Source organism: Canis lupus, chromosome 5 (assembly GCF_048164855.1).
Source record: "Canis lupus baileyi chromosome 5, mCanLup2.hap1, whole genome shotgun sequence".
In the NCBI taxonomy this organism is placed as follows: Eukaryota; Metazoa; Chordata; class Mammalia; order Carnivora; family Canidae; genus Canis; species Canis lupus.
The window spans coordinates 43,397,332-43,413,662 of record NC_132842.1 but is presented as its reverse complement, the minus strand read 5'-3'; the positions used below and the strand labels follow the sequence as shown (position 1 = coordinate 43,413,662).

The 16,331-nt window shown below is 34.8% G+C and overlaps 1 protein-coding gene across 2 annotated transcripts in view; it reads right to left on the bottom strand.

Moving 5' to 3' along the window:
- Window positions 1-16,331, bottom strand: part of MTREX (Mtr4 exosome RNA helicase) — a 102,457-nt gene that overhangs the window by 22,673 nt on the left and 63,453 nt on the right. For both annotated transcript variants that reach the window (XM_072826463.1, XM_072826464.1), the window contains 3 exons: window positions 14,482-14,610; window positions 2,097-2,207; window positions 602-790 (listed from right to left, as the gene is read on the bottom strand). In XM_072826463.1, the coding sequence (XP_072682564.1) occupies window positions 602-790; window positions 2,097-2,207; window positions 14,482-14,610 (429 nt within the window). The remainder of the gene's footprint in view (window positions 1-601; window positions 791-2,096; window positions 2,208-14,481; window positions 14,611-16,331) is intronic.

The window sequence follows — 16,331 nt, the reverse complement described above, 5'->3', positions numbered from 1 at the left end:
ACCATACAGTGCAATAATTTTCAGCCATAAAAAGGAATAAAGTACTAACTCATGCTACAACATAGATGAACTTTGAAGACATTATGCTAAGTGGAGACAGGAAACACAATAAGCCACATATTTTAGGATTTTATTTATATGAAATCACCAGAATAAGCAAATCCATAGTGGCAGAAAGTAGATTTGTAGTTGCCAGGGTCTGGAAGATGGGGGAAATATAGAGTGATTGCTAATTGGCATGAGGTTTCTTTTTGGGGTGATGGAAATGGTCTGGAATTGGACAGTGGTATAGTTGTAGCTATCTGTGAATATGCTACAATCATTGAATTACAGGCTTTAAAAGGTAAGTATTATGCTACACGAGTTATATTACATTAAGAAAACCTGTCAAAAACCAAATTATAAAAATTATAATAAAATGATCTTTATCTTGTCTTGCTGATAAGAAATGATGGTTTCCTAAAAAAAAAAAAAAAAAAGATAGGTAGATATTTCCCTGTCTTAACTGATGAAACCAAAAGGAAAGGAAAATAAAAAAAACACATTCATTTATTTAGTGAAATACATAGAATTTTATGATAAAAGTAAGTTTCTGCCATACCTGTGCTTTTTTTTCACAAAGTGTATACACAGTTTCCAAATTTGGATCATTGTGAAGTGGATGAGAATACATTCTATGCTCAAAAGCCTCTACTTTCTGGATGACTTTTTTCAGTCCTTGATCCTGAATGCCCATATCATCAATAGGATCTAATAAAGGAACACCATCAGGAAAACGTTTCTGAACTTCCTGAAACAAAAAATTTAAAATTAATTTTTTCATTTTATAGACAAGATTAGTTAAGACTAAATACTTCCTTCTATGTTCTTTTATGCAGAAAGACAAATATGCACTTAAAAAAGAACTTAAACTGGAGTACACTTTTTCACTGCATTTGTTTTTGAAAATTCCTTCTAATTGCTGTACTATGATTTATTGATACAGGAATGTGTTAAATTTATTCATAAAATTCTAGTATTTAGCTCTGAATGTGGCACAACTTACTGATAAGCACAATATTTGTAATATTCTAATATTTAGGTCATTGTAATATTTTACTGTCATAAATAATCCTGTGTTAACCCAAGCGCAAATTGTTTTCAATTTTCTTATTATTTCCTTGGGGCTAATTCTAGGGGGTCATTACTGAGTTGAAAGACATTAAATTGTTTAAAGGGTCCAGATTCCTATAAAAATTTTTTTTTACATGATTTAACTGTTAAATATAACGAGCATGTGAGTTCAGAGAAGGGACAGCTCATTGTAGACTGATATCCCCCTGGGAGACTTTCAGGGTCTTGAATAGGCCTTAAAGGTAAAATATGATTTGGTGAGTTACAGATTCAAAAAAAAAAAAAAAAAAAAGGTTATCCACATAAAAATTCTGTAAAATTGTCAAGATAATTCTTGAAAGCAGGAAGCCTGCCTATGGACCACAGCTTGTTCCTACTCTAACGAAAGCATCCTTTATCTTTGTTTTCTCAAATTCTAGTATAGAGTCAGAAGCTGTATTTCAAAAGTAAAAACTAATTCAACCTCTAAATAGCATAGTAAGTATTAATCCAAATGTTTGTTGACTAAATAATGACAATTCCTTTTTCTTCCCCGTTCTGAAAAATAAAATTCTAGAATGTTATAATTCTTCCTATTGAAAATAAAACTGTTTCATTAATGTATTAACATACTAAAAATTGGTTAAAAGTCCTGGCATATGATTTAATACACAAAAATTTTAAAAGTTTAGTTATTTTTACTCAACAAATAAAGCAAAACATATTTTGTACAGAACAGTAGCCATGTTTACCTCTGTGAGATCTCCTTTAGTAACTAACTTTGTTGCTATATTCAAGGAGTGGACAATCTTCACAAAGATCCGCTATTTTTTTTTTTAAGATCTGCTATTATTTTTTATTAAAAAGAACTGCCACCGATGGCAGTGTTTATAATTTTTTTGAAAGAAAGCAATATATTTTCAAGCATTTAAGTTGCCTTATTATAAATTCTATTTATTTTTACATAAAATTTATATTTAAATGTATAAAATTAACATGTGTACCTGTATTGATTTTAAAACACTCTGTCTATTATCCACTGGCCGGAGGTCTTTAGGAATGTAAAGCCTAACACTGCTGATAGCAGACAGGAGGTGCACCAACACTGGAACAACCTACCAAGAAAAAGTTACAGAGCACCACAGTTAGAGCTACACATTTTCACACTCTGCCATTTCCTAAATTTAGCTTGAGTCCTTAAAATGAAATTGCATTTATAATTTGTGACACACATAATAGTTGATAATAATTACTGTGGAAGCTTGTTTCTTCTCAGAAGCTGTATTTCAAAAGTAAAAACTAATTCAACCTCTAAATAGCAAATAAGTGGTACCTAAAACTAAGTTATCCCCTCAATATAGAACTCATTTTCAGGTCCTTATTACTGGCACTTTTTGAACACGTTACAGTACAACAGCACTACAAAGGGAGGAAAGACTCCTGTTCAGCTTGAGACGGCCAAGTATAAGGTCCATGTAAGCTCTGGATGGGCCAGAATGAAGGGAAGATGTATTTCAACCAGAGAAAACAGTATACTCTATTAGACATAATACTCAAAAATCACTTTCTTCAAACTAACTTTTGTGCTTTCACCTGACCAGAATATCCTTCCATCACCATCAAATATGTCATTTTGCTTCCCTTAAGTATGCTTCCTTTAAGGTCACCTGTATACTGAGAAGTTAATACTTTCAAAGGTCCAAATGCATCTGTGTACTGGTTTCTCAAGGCTCCCCTTATTGTGATCACTATGAAAAAACAAATGTCATTGGCTTGCTGATAACAAATCTATCCCTAGTGTTTTTTTTTTTTTTTAAAGATTTTATTTATTTATTCATGAGAGAGAGAGAGAGAACGGCAGAGACACAGGCAGAGGGAGCCCGATGTGGGACTCAATCCCAGAATCCTGGGCTCACGCCCTGAGCCAAAGGCAAGACACTCAACCACTGAGCCACCCTGGTGTCCTGATCCCTAGTGCTTTACTGAACAGAATGTACAGCAGCGGAGCAGTTTCTAGAGTCATGAATGTTTGGGTTTGAATTCAGACTTCTGCTAGTTTCGTGACTTCGAGGAAGTCTCCTCATCTTTATAAGCTTCATTCTCCCCATTTTAAAGATGGAGATGAAATTGTACCTACCTTATTAAACTGTTTTGAGAATTAAATGAAACAATGCGTGTAAAATATTTTAAGAGTGTCTTAACACCTTTAGAAAATGTTATTTTGTGTAATAAGCAAATATAAGTGTCAACAAATCTGTATATACCAAAACTAAAACAGTACAGATCATACTCAAATACCAAAGAGAGAAGGTGGTTTGGTAAGTGTTAATAAGTGAAAAAGATGAAGAATAAAAAAATATATACTGTTTAAAGGGAACTACAACTTCCTATTTGAAAATGACCAAAAAAATAATACAACAAACTGTCCATTTTATTTTCTTAATTAGAGCTTTCCACTGTTAAGCTTACAATCTGTGCCTTTTCTCTTTCCAGATAAGATTTTGGGGTTTGGTCGGGTGGGGAGTATTTTTTTCTTTCTTTCTGCCTTCCTATTTCCTCTTATTTTAATCATTTGAAATTAATCTGCAGATAACATGTCACTTCACCTTATCAGCAAATACTTCATCATGTATCTTCAAGAACAAGTACATTCTCCTGCAAAGCCATATTATATCATAAAAATTTCACAATACATTATCATCTAATTTACAGTTCACATTCAAATTTCCCCAAATGATCCACTAATATCCTTTATAGATACTACCACCATCACTTTCAGATCTAGGATCTAACCAAGGGTCATTTATCACATTTAGCTGTCAGGTCTCTTTAAATCCAGGATACTCCCTCACCTTTTTTGTTTTTATGGGGTTGACATTTTCTTATAATTTCAAATTTACAGAAAAGTTACAAGAATAAAACAAAGAGCTTCCATATACCTTTATTCAGATTCACCAATTATTTACATATGCCCCATGTGCCATGTGCTTTATCATTCTCTTTCCACACACATGCCACATCCACAGTACAACCATTAAAAGAGGGAAATTTAATGTTAATACAATCCATATAAAAATTTCACCTATTTCCCCGATAATGTTTTTTATACCACCCTCCTCTCCCACCACTCCATGCATCCAAACTAGGATGATGAATTAAATTTAGATGTAATAATTCTTTATTCTACTTTAATCTGGAACAGATCCTCAGTTTTTCTGTGCTTCTCAGGATACTGACGTTTTTGAATAGGCTAGTTATTTTGTAGAGTGTCTCTGAATTTGAGTTTGTCTCATTATGAGGAAGCATCAGATTCAGAGTACGCATTTTTGGCAGAGGTGATTTTGCCTCTCTGTCTCTCTCATGAATATATAACATCTTAAAAAAAAAAGACGGAAACTGCTCAATTTCTAATGTTGTTTCTCATAATAAACACTATCCACTATCCAAAAATGGTTAACTCTCACATTAAGACAAGAAAGACATTACAAAAGTCCTCCAACAATTGTTTCCTTAGGTACAAGGAAAGGAAGATTCCTAAGACTTAGGTTTTGTAAACAAAGAAGGTAAATGGTTAAAAATCGACTGAATAGTTTCATAAAATGATATATCTCTACACACACAGAAATCTAAAAACATGTATGTGTATAGTGTAGTTCACACAAACTTTCTAACCTTAATAACCTCATAAAATAGCTTAAAATTCAGGCTCATGACCCAATATTGGTTTATATAAACCCAAATAATCATGTGGGTAATTACAAATAATCATGTGGGTAAATGCAAACTTGTTAGAATACCAACAATAGAAATAGACCTTTTTAATCTTTCAAGTTTGCCATAAATCAATTTCTACTTTTAGGATAAGCAAATGATAGAGTAGATAATAGGAGAAATCATCAAGTTTAAGTAAATACAGTCTAAATAAGTTTCAGGCAATGTCATTTCTTCAAATCAAGGCCATTAGCTAAAATATGAGTTTTGAATTTTTCATCCAGAAAAGATATTTTTTTAACCAACTACATTTTAATCAAACCCAAGCAAAGTTACTTAAACTGATGTATTTCATTAAATTTTAGAATTTTAAAACTAAAAAATGTGTGTCTTGATCAACTTTTCTTTCTAGAACTCTGGAAATCAACCAAAAGCTTGCAGCAATCCAAAAAGCATTTAAAAAGCTAAATTTGGTATCACACACTTTCCAAGTTAAAAGGAAAGGAAATGACTATGGAAATCCCACTGCCATCTCATATCTCATTCAAAAGAAGTCTGGTTCAAACCAACCCAGGCTATATAACTGCCATTGAGAAATGAAATCTCCTTATAAATTTGTCTATGGAATGATCTCTCTGTGTCCAGGATTCCTATTCAAGATATTAATTTACAAAAAGTAAACAATTTATATACATAGTCTCTTAAGGTATAGTCCTCTATGTTTCACTGTTGGGTTTTTATCATTCAACTACATATAACAGAACTTAGGAGTTCTTTTAAGAAAGGATGTTTCAGGGTGCTTTAGTTGGCTGGGCACCTGACTCTTGGTTTCGGCTTGGGTCATGATCTTGTGGGTTGTGAGATGGAGCCTACAGCGGGCTCCACGCTTAGTGGGGAGTATGCTGGAGCCCCCCCACTCATGCTCATGCTCTTTCTCTCTCTCTCCCCTTCAAATAAAGGAATCTTTAAAAAACAAAAAAAAAGGTATGCTTTGTTTTTAAAGATTTTATTTATTCATGAGAGACACAGAGAGAGAGAGAGAGAGAGGCAGAGACACAGGCAGAGGGAGAAGCAGGCTCCATGCAGGGAGCCTGATGTGGGACCCAATCCTGGGACCCAGGATCACGTCCTGGACTAAAGGCAGGCGGTAAACCGCTGAGCCACCCAGGGATCCCAAAAAAAGGTATGTTTAATGCTCATGCACATTGCTTCCATTGCTGGAAATGCAATTCTTGTCTGAAAATATTCCTACAAGTCAGGTAAATTTCTCAATACTTCTTTTATAAAACTTTTACTGACCTCCCCACTCAAACACACACTAACCCAGTTAGAGGATGAATTTTTAATGTTCATCCACTGCAGCACAAAATGATCCCCCCCATTAAGCTGTAAACCTCTTGAAACCAGAGATGATATCATGCTAACACATCTCTCTTTAATTCCCTGAAATAAGCTGAATAAAAAATGTTATACATCAATTATACCTCCACTAAAAAAATTCCATAGAAGACACAGTCTGTCTAGGATCCAGTGAGGTCTACCCTTCAGAGGCTACGAAACAGACAAATCATGATCATTAAGTACTATACAGTTTCTTCTTATCCTTAAGTAAAATGGGCACAGCTAGGCTTAATAAAATTTGGGCTCTGAAGTGATACAAACAAACAGATTTTCCTTAAAATGCTAACTCCAATGAATTAGTTATTAGATCATTTTCTTGCAAGAATCTAGTGTTCACCGTGAAAGAATACCATGACTTCTCATCAATGTCTGCCATGAGCAAAAAAGATGTTGGCACATGTGCCACATATTTGCCATTTTAAGTTACGATAACTCCAAAGATCCTTTTGAATATAATTACTATTTGCTAAATTGTGAGAATTTCAGTTTCATTTATGGTTAAGCAGTCAATTGCAAAATAAACATCATGGAGAAATAGAAACCAAACAGTAGCTGGGATTCAAAAGTAAACAATTTTACTTTAATTATTTTAAAACATTTAATAATGAACGGTTTGCTTAAACACTGCCAATTCTGAATTTCACTGTCACCTGAACTAATCCAAAGCAGCAGTCTATGATTCTGCAGTGGCAGATTTTAATTTTGATAAATCAAAGATTACTAAAACATATCACAATGAGATTTCCTAAAAACTCTAGGGAATATACCACATAAAACAATGTTTTAAAATAACAAAATTCCAGTATTTCAGCCTGCCAACACATATGTGCAATTTCTATAGTGAGGTTTTATCTATAATGATTTTAATTATTTAAAAATGGGGGGGGTGTTAAAAAAATACAGGTATCTCATGTAGCAAACTAAATGTTTTGCATTTAATTAAAAGCATAGGGGGATGCATGTGTGGCTCAGTGGCTGAGCGTCTGCCTTTCGCTCAGGGCATGATCCTGGGATCCGGGATCAAATCCCGCATCAGGCTTGCTACATGGACCCTGCTTCTCCTCTGCCTATGTCTCTGCCTCTCTGTGTCTCTCATGAATAGATAAATAAAATCTTTTTTTTTAATATAAATAAAATCTTTAAAAATAATTGAAAGCATAGGTAAATTGAAGAGCTTGAGAAGATGGCAGAGTAAGAGGACACATCAGACCTTCCCACGGACATATCAAGACTGTAAATACATACTGCATGCACAACTCACTCTGAAAAGGACCCAAAGACTAGCAAAAAAGCTTTCCCACAATAAAGATACAGACCAAAGGCCATACTGAGAAGGGTAGAAGGGGCAGAGACACTGTTGGGAACCAAATCCCTCAGGAGGGTAACCTCCAAACAGAAATGTTACCTCAGGCAGAGTTCCATCCTGAGGAGTGGAAGGACCAAATCCCACATCAGGCACCCAGGTAATAGGGATGTGCATCAGTAAGACAAGTGTTCTTATTACATCTGGCTTTGAAAATCAGGGAAACTTAACTCCACGAGAGTTGGAGGGCTAAAGGAAACTTAGAGTTACTCCTAAAGTGCCAGTGTATTGTATCATTCAGCCTAGAACCTAGAGAGGCAGTTTGAAAAACACATGAGTTATAAGTGAAGGAGATTTACTGACTAATTTTAGAGTATGTGCCAGAAGGGCTGGAAGTAGAAGAACTTTCTCCAGGAACAAAGTGCTACCAGGTGACATTTTTCTTTTTCTTCTCAGCCTACCTGATCTGATGTTTGTAGAAGCCAGTTCTGACACTCTCCATTTATCCTGCTAGCACTGCTCACCCTGCTCTAGTGTTCCCCTGTGGACGTGCCCCATCTAATCCACTTGGGCTGGCAGGAGACTCTCCAAAATGGCTCATGCCACACCATATCCACCAGGCAGCATCCGCTAGGATCTGTGTCAACCCAAAACAATTACTGCCAACACAACTAGTGAGCAGCAGTGGCTGGAACTGGCACCCCACCCACCAGCATGACTTTAACTGTTATAGCTAGACATCTGAATGAGCTGGCCTGGGGCCCGGTCCTGCCTACCTGCATTCCTGTAGCAGTCAGGGCCTAGCTACAACAGAAGGGTAAACACAGGCCACATGGGATCCACCCATGAACCACCTGGTTCTGGCAACTGGGGGTACTATGCTATACGGCACCCACAAAGTATCTTCTATACAAGGATACTACATTTAACATGAGGAAACACAGCTGACCTACCTAATGTATAGAAACAAAGAAAGTCAAACAAAATGAGAGAAATACATTCCAAATGAAAGAACAAGACAAAACATCAGAAAAAGAACGAAACAAAATGGAGATATGCAATCTACCTGATAAAGAAGTATCTAAAGTAATAGTCATAAAGATGTTGACTGGACTGAAGAGTAGAATGGATTAACTCAGAGGCGCTGGATGGCTAAATGGTTAGAATGTGACTCCTGATCTTGGGGTTGTAGGTTCAAGCCTTACACTGGGTGTGGAGATTACTTAAAAACAAAAAATGTTAAAAAGAAAAAAGAATAGAGTGGATAAAATCAATGAGAACTTCAACAAAATGATAGAAAATATAAAATGAACCAATCAGAGATGAAGAATACAATAAATGACATGAAAAATACATTAGAGGAAATTATCATCAGATTAGAGAATGCAGAAGAATGGATCAGTGAGCTGGGATAGGGTAGTGGAAACACCTAAGAAGAACGGGGGCGGGGGGAATCCTTAAAAATGAGAGTAAGTTATGAAACTTCTGGGACAATATTAAGTGTACAAACATTTGCATTATACTGGTCCCAGAAGGAGACAAGAGAGAAAGAAAGTGGGTGAAAATTTGAAGAAATAGTAGCTGAAAACTTCTCTAACTAGGGAGAGGAAACAGACATTAGGGTTTAGGAAGCACAGAAAGTCACAAAGGAGATAACCCCAAGAAAGTCCACACCAAGATAAACAGGGACTAAAATGTCAAAATAATTAAAGATAAAAGAGAGAATCTTAAAAGTAGCAAGAGAAAAGCAACTAGTAACATATAAGGGAAACCCAATAAGCCTATCAAACTATTTTTCAGTAGAAATTTTGTAGGGTAGAAGGCAGTGGCATGATATATTAAAAGTGCTGAAAGGAAAAAAAACAACCACCAAGAGTACTATTTCCAGCAAGATCATAATTCAGAACTGAAGGAAAGATAAAGAGTTTCCCAAACAAACAGCTCTGAGTTCATGACCTAAGCTGAGACCAAAAGTCAGACCCTTAACTGACTGAGCCACCCAAGGATCCCAACAATTATACATTTCTATCCATCCAACAGAGAAGCACTTACATACATAAAGCAAATATTAAGAAACACAACAGGAGAAAGTGTGTCTTTCTATTACTATTACAGCAATACAATAATAGTAGGGAATTTTAACATTTACATCAATAGATCATCCAGAGAGAAAAACAATCAGGAAACAGTCACTTTGAACAACATACTAGATTAAGAAGACTAAACAGATATATACAAAATGTTTCATTCAAAAACAACAGAATACACATAATTTTCAAGTACACACAGAATATTTTCCAGGACAGATCCTATGTTAGGCCACAAAACAAGTCTCAGTTAATTAATTAATTAATTATTCACTCATTCATTTATTTATTTTTAAGTCTGAATAAATTTAAGACAGAAATCATATCAAGCATCTTTTCTAACCACAGTGGTATTAAACTCAAATTCAATTACAAAGAAAAACTGGAAAAAACACAAATACAAGGAGACCAAACAACGAGTTACAAGAATAATTAACGGGTTAACAATGAAATCAAAGAGAAAGTTTAAAAAAAAAACCTTGAGACAAATGCATATGGAAACACAATCACTCAAAATCTTTGGGATACAACTAACTAAAGCAGTTTTATCTATCTATCTATCTATCTATCTATCTATCTATCTATCTAAACCGTTTTTAGAGTTAGGTTTATAGTATGATACATACAGGCCCATTTCCAGAAACAAGAAAAAGACCAAATAAACAATCTAAAGTTACAACTAAAGGAACTAGAAAAAGAATAAACATGGCCAAAAGTTAGTAAGAAAAAATAAAGGTTAGAGTGAAAATAAGTGAAACAGAGTTTTTAAAAAACAATAGAGAAAAGCAGTAAAACTAAGAACTGGTTCTCTGAAAAGATAAACAAAATTGATAAACTTTTAGCCACACTCATCAAGAAAAGAGAGAGGATTCAAATAAATGAAGTCAGAAACTAGAGAGAAGTTACAATGAACACCAAAGAAGTAACAATTATAACAGCCTAGTACAAAAAATTATATGACAACAAATTGGACAATATATGAGACAGATAAACTAGAAACAATCTTCCAAGAGTGAATCAAGAAATAAAATATGTGAACAGACCAATTACCATACTGAAATTGAACTGATAATCAAAAAACTCTGTAAACAAAAGAAAGTCTAAGACTAAATGGCTTCACAGGTATATTATATGAAACATTTAAATAAGAATTAACCTCTGTTCTTTGTCAAATTATTTCAAAAAAATTGAAGAGGAAGGAATGCTTTCAAATTCATTCTATGAGACCAGCAGAGTCATAATTCCTAAACCACATGAAGATACTACAAAAAAAAAGAAATACAAGGTCATGTCTGTGATGAACACAGATGCAGAAATCCACAAAAAATATTAGCAAACTGACTTCAACAATACATTAACAGTATCATTCACTATGATCAAGTGGGATTTATTCCAGGGATGTTTGGATGGTTCAATATCCATAAATCAATCAATATAATACACATTTACAAAAGGATAAAAATCATATTTCCACAGATGAAGAAAAAGCATGTAACAAAATACATATATCTGTTCATGGTAATAACTCAACAAAACAGATATAGAGGAAACATACATCAACATAAATACAATACACATAGCAAAACCACAGTTAATGTTATTCTTTTTTTTTTAAATTTATTTATTTATGATAGAGAGAGAGAGAGAGAGAGAGAGAGAGAGAGGGAGAAGCAGGCTCCATGCACCAGGAGCCCGACGTGGGATTCGATCCCGGGTCTCCAGGACCGCGCCCAGGGCCAAAGGCAGGTGCCAAACCGCTGCGCCACCCAGGGATCCCTAATATTATTCTTAATGGTAAAAAGCTGAAAACTTTTCATTTAATATTAGAGAGAAGGCAAACATGACTACTCTTGTCACTTTTACTGTTAAAAAGTCTATACCACTCAAAGCAATCTACAGATATTAATTCTTACCAAAATAGGAGCTGCATTTTTTCTTTTCTTTTTTTTTTTTAGATTTTGTTTATTTGAGAGAGTGAGCAAGAGAGCACATGCGAGCATGATCAAGAGGGAGGGACAGAGGGAGAAGCAGACTCCCCATTGAGCATGGAGCCCAACAGGGGGGCTTGATCCCAAGATGAGTATCATGACCTGAGCCAAAGGCAGATGCTTTTGCCAGCCAGGCACCCCTGAACATTATTTTTCAAAGAACCGAAACACATAATCCTTAAACTTGTGTAAAATCACAAAGACCTTGATGCAGAACTTGATCCTTAAGCCAAATAGCCAAAGCAATCTTGAGAAAGAAGAAAAAAGCTACAACTCAAAACAGTTTGATTTCAAACTATACTACAAAGTTCTAACTATCAAAACAGTATGGTACTGGCACAAAAGCAGATCAATGGAACGAGAGAGTCCAGAAATAATCCCGCCATTATATGGTCAACTGATCGAAGAAAAATGAGGTATTAAGAATGTAATGTGGAAAAGAGCATCTAAGCAATAAACAGTGCTGAGGAAACTAGACAGCTACATGCAAAAGAATTAAACTATTTTCCTATCTTACATAAAAAAAATAAACTCAAAATGGATTAAAGACCTAAATGTAAGACCTGAAACCATAAAACTCCTAAAAGAAGTGGTGTCTGGCACCTGCACCCCGATGTTTATAGCAGCAATGGCCACGACAGCCAAACTGTGGAAGGAGCCTCGGTGTCCAACGAAAGATGAATGGATAAAGAAGATGTGGTTTATGTATACAATGGAATATTACTCAGCTATTAGAAATGACAAATACCCACCATTTGCTTCAACGTGGATGGAACTGGAGGGTATTATGCTGAGTGAAGTAAGTCAGTCGGAGAAGGACAAACATTATATGTTCTCATTCATTTGGGGAATATAAATAATAGTGAAAGGGAATATAAGGGAAGGGAGAAGAAATGTGTGGGAAATATCAGAAAGGGAGACAGAACGTAAAGACTGCTAACTCTGGGAAACGAACTAGGGGTGGTAGAAGGGGAGGAGGGCGGGGGGTGGGAGTGAATGGGTGACGGGCACTGGGTGTTATTCTGTATGTTAGTAAATTGAACACCAATAAAAAATAAATTAAAAAAAAAAAAAAAAAAGAAGTGGTGTCTGGGTGGCTCAGTTGGTCAAGCATCCGACTCTTGGTTTTAGCTCAGGTCACAGATGGAGCCCCATTTTGGTTGCCCCATGTGGCTTAAGATTCTCTCTCTCTCCTTCTGTCCCTTCCTCCTTCCCCACACGTTATTAAAACAAAAACAAAAACAAAACCAAAACAAACTTCTAAAAAACATAGATAGTAATGCCTTAGCAATATTTTTTTTGGATCAGACTCCTCAGGTAAGGGCAACAAAAGCAAAAATAAACAACAGGGTCTACATCAAACTACAAAACTTTTGTAGAGCAAAGGAAACCATCCGCAAAATGAAAAGGCAACTTACTTAATGGGAAAGGATATCTGCAAATGATATACCTAGTAAGAGGTTAATATCCCCCCCAAAAATTACTCATAAATCTAAACACACACACACAAAATCTGACTAAAAAATAGGCAGAGGACCTGAAAATATATTCTTCCAAAGAAGATATTCAGATAGCTAACACACACATGAAAAGATGCTCAGTATCACTAATCATCAGGTAAATGTAAATCAAAACCATAATGAGGTATCACCACACTCCTGATCAGAATGGCTAGTTTCACAAAGATTAGTATTGGTAAGGATGTGAAGAAAAGGGAACCCTCATACACTGTTGGTGAGAACGTAAATGGGTAAAGTCACTGTGGAAACCAGTGTGACAGCTCCTCGAAAAATTAACAAAAGAATTATCCTAAGATCCAGTAATTACACTTCAGGGTATCAACCCCCCCCCCCAAAAATGAATATGCCAACTTGAAAAGATATATGCACCCTTATATTTATCGCAGACTTATATACAAGAGCCAAGATACAGAAGCAATTTAATTTTGTCCATTAACAGGTGAATGGATAAGGATGAGAAAGAGAGAGAGGAATATTACTCAGACATAAGAAAGAATGAAAGCTAGTCATGTGCAATAACATGGATGGATGTCCAACAACGTGGTTATTATGTTAAGTGAAATAAATCGGACAAAAATAAACACCTCGTGATTTCACTTATATGTGAAATCTAAAAAACAAAGGGAACAAACATACAAAAAGCCAAAACCACACTCATAGATATGAGAACAAACTGGTGGTACCCTGAGGGGAGGTGGATGAGGTAACAGATGAAACATGTGAAGGAGATTAAGAGATACAGACTTCTAGTTAGGAAATAAGTAAGTAACAGGGATGACAAGTATAGCATAGGGAATATAGCCAGCAATATTGTAATAACTTTGTATGGCGGCAGACAGCAACTACATTTACTGTGGGGAGCATTTCTTAATATATATAAACGTTGAGTCATTATGTTGCACTTCTCAAATTAATATATTATACACCAAGTATATATTTCAATTAAAATTCTGTTTAAAGTACATGTAAATTAAATGGTTTTAAAAAAGGAAACTTATTCAGGATTTTTAATTATCAAAATACTGCTTCAATATTTTATAGAAATGTAATGAACAGCACAGATGAAGTAAAATTGTTTATTTAAAACATCATTCAGTCCAGGTAGAACCCAGCTTCATGAAAATTTTAAATTAAGTTATCTTTATCTTTCATTTCATCATTATTCACTTGACTACAGTTTGGTAATAGAAACAGAGCTTAAATTTCATTAATCGCCATTTTGATATTTTAGATGGCTTTAACATACCTTTAAAAACCTTGAAAACTTTCAATTTAGAATCAAGACAGTATGTTCATTATAATCACATTCAGGAAATCTAGTGATTATAAATAATTAAAAAAAATATTTGATACCTAAATATGAAAAATAAAGTACAAACCTGCATCTCTCCTTTTTCATCAGGTTTAGCTGGTTTTGCAGCCTCAGTAGCTGAATTTTTCAAACTTTCTTTGCTGCAGCGCAGAAGTACTTCAACTACATATAAAGGATCCAGTTCACCAGAATTAGGCTAGAAAAAACAAGATAAAGAAGCTCATTATTTTTTAAAAACTGGTCCACAAACTTTATATTCCACAGGTACAGGGACTCTATTCTCAGCATTTAGCATTATGAATGGCACATACTACACAATAAATGTTTATTTCATGAAATGAAGGATGTCCTTCATCCTTCAACATGCTCCACTGGATGAGAAACCACAGAAATTACTGGATACTTATGAATTCAGATGAGATCGAATATGTGTGTGTTTAGGGTGCTATGGCTGTAGACTTGTTACTTGTGAATTTAAATATTATGAGCTGCCCTCCCTCTTTGCCCATTTCCCTGCTCTCACTCACTCTCTAAATAAATAAATCTTGAAAAACATAAGTATGACCCATTAATTGGCATAAAATGCCACTGAGTTTCCAGTGATTAGTTTATATTTATACCAGAATTACAATAAGAAACTCTATCTTCAAATTATCCTAATTAAACAACAAGAAAATTATACTGAAAGTAGATTAGTTTATTGCTTAGTACACTGGCACTTCTATAATGTGGTTTTATAACAGTTTATTAAAAGACTTGTCTTTTATATTCTTTAATAAAAACATGATTTTCAAGATCCAAGAATTAATTATATGTGTAATTTTTTTAAAAGATTTTATTTATTTATTCATAGAGACACACAGAGAGAGAGAGAGGCAGAGAGAGAAGCAGGCTCCATGCAGAGAGCCCGACATGGAACTCGATCCAGGGTCTCCAGGATCACGCCCTGGGCTGCAGGCAGCGCTAAACGGCTGCGCCACTGGGGCTGCCCTATATCTGTAATTTATGATAATTTGCTTGACAGCAGTATTTTTCAAATAGCAGTAAGACATTTTTCTTTAGTAAAGAATTCCTCTCAAAAAAAAAAAAGAAGAAAAAAAGAATTCCTCTCTTCTTTTTAATTCATTATTTGAGTGATCCCCTTTTGCATAAAATGGGTTAGGAAAGTTATTTTATTTATTATTTTTTTTAGGAAAGTTATTTTTATTGAGGAATGAACATGTCAAAGATTGACTGCTTGGTACCCTTCCCCACCCCCCAGGCACAGTTACTGCTCAAAACTGAAAAACTTTTAGGGACACCTGGGTGGTTCAGCAGTTGAGCATCTGCCTTTGGCTCAGGGCTTGATCACAGAGTCCTGGGATTGAGTCCCGCATCGGGCTTCCTGCATGGAACCTGCTTCTCCCTCTGTCTATGTCTCTGCCTCTCTCTCTTCTCTCTCATGAATAAATAAATAAAATCTTTAAAACAAAAAAACTGAAAAATTTTAAGAAATGACAATAAACCCATGCTTACAAACTATTTCTGCAATAAACTACCTACCGCTTACCAATAGTAAAATACATTTCCAAATACAAACCAAAAATACAATCATAATTATCTGAGTTCAAATTTCTACAGCATAAGCTCTATTCCTCAAGAAAACCCATTTTTCTTCTATATATTTTTTCAAAATATGGTTTTAAAAAAGTTTTGATTAAACTTTGATTAAACATTCTTCATTTTGGTATAGACACAAATCAAAGGTGCACAGTACTTTCAACTAGACCTTATCTGCAAAGATTATGTGTTATGTAAAGCTTAATCAATACAAAATGATTTTATAAAACAACGAGCTAAGAAGTCATGACCCAACTGTTAATTCTTCCAGGGGACAAATGACTTGTAAGGAGAATCAATGACTATTATCTTTAGTTT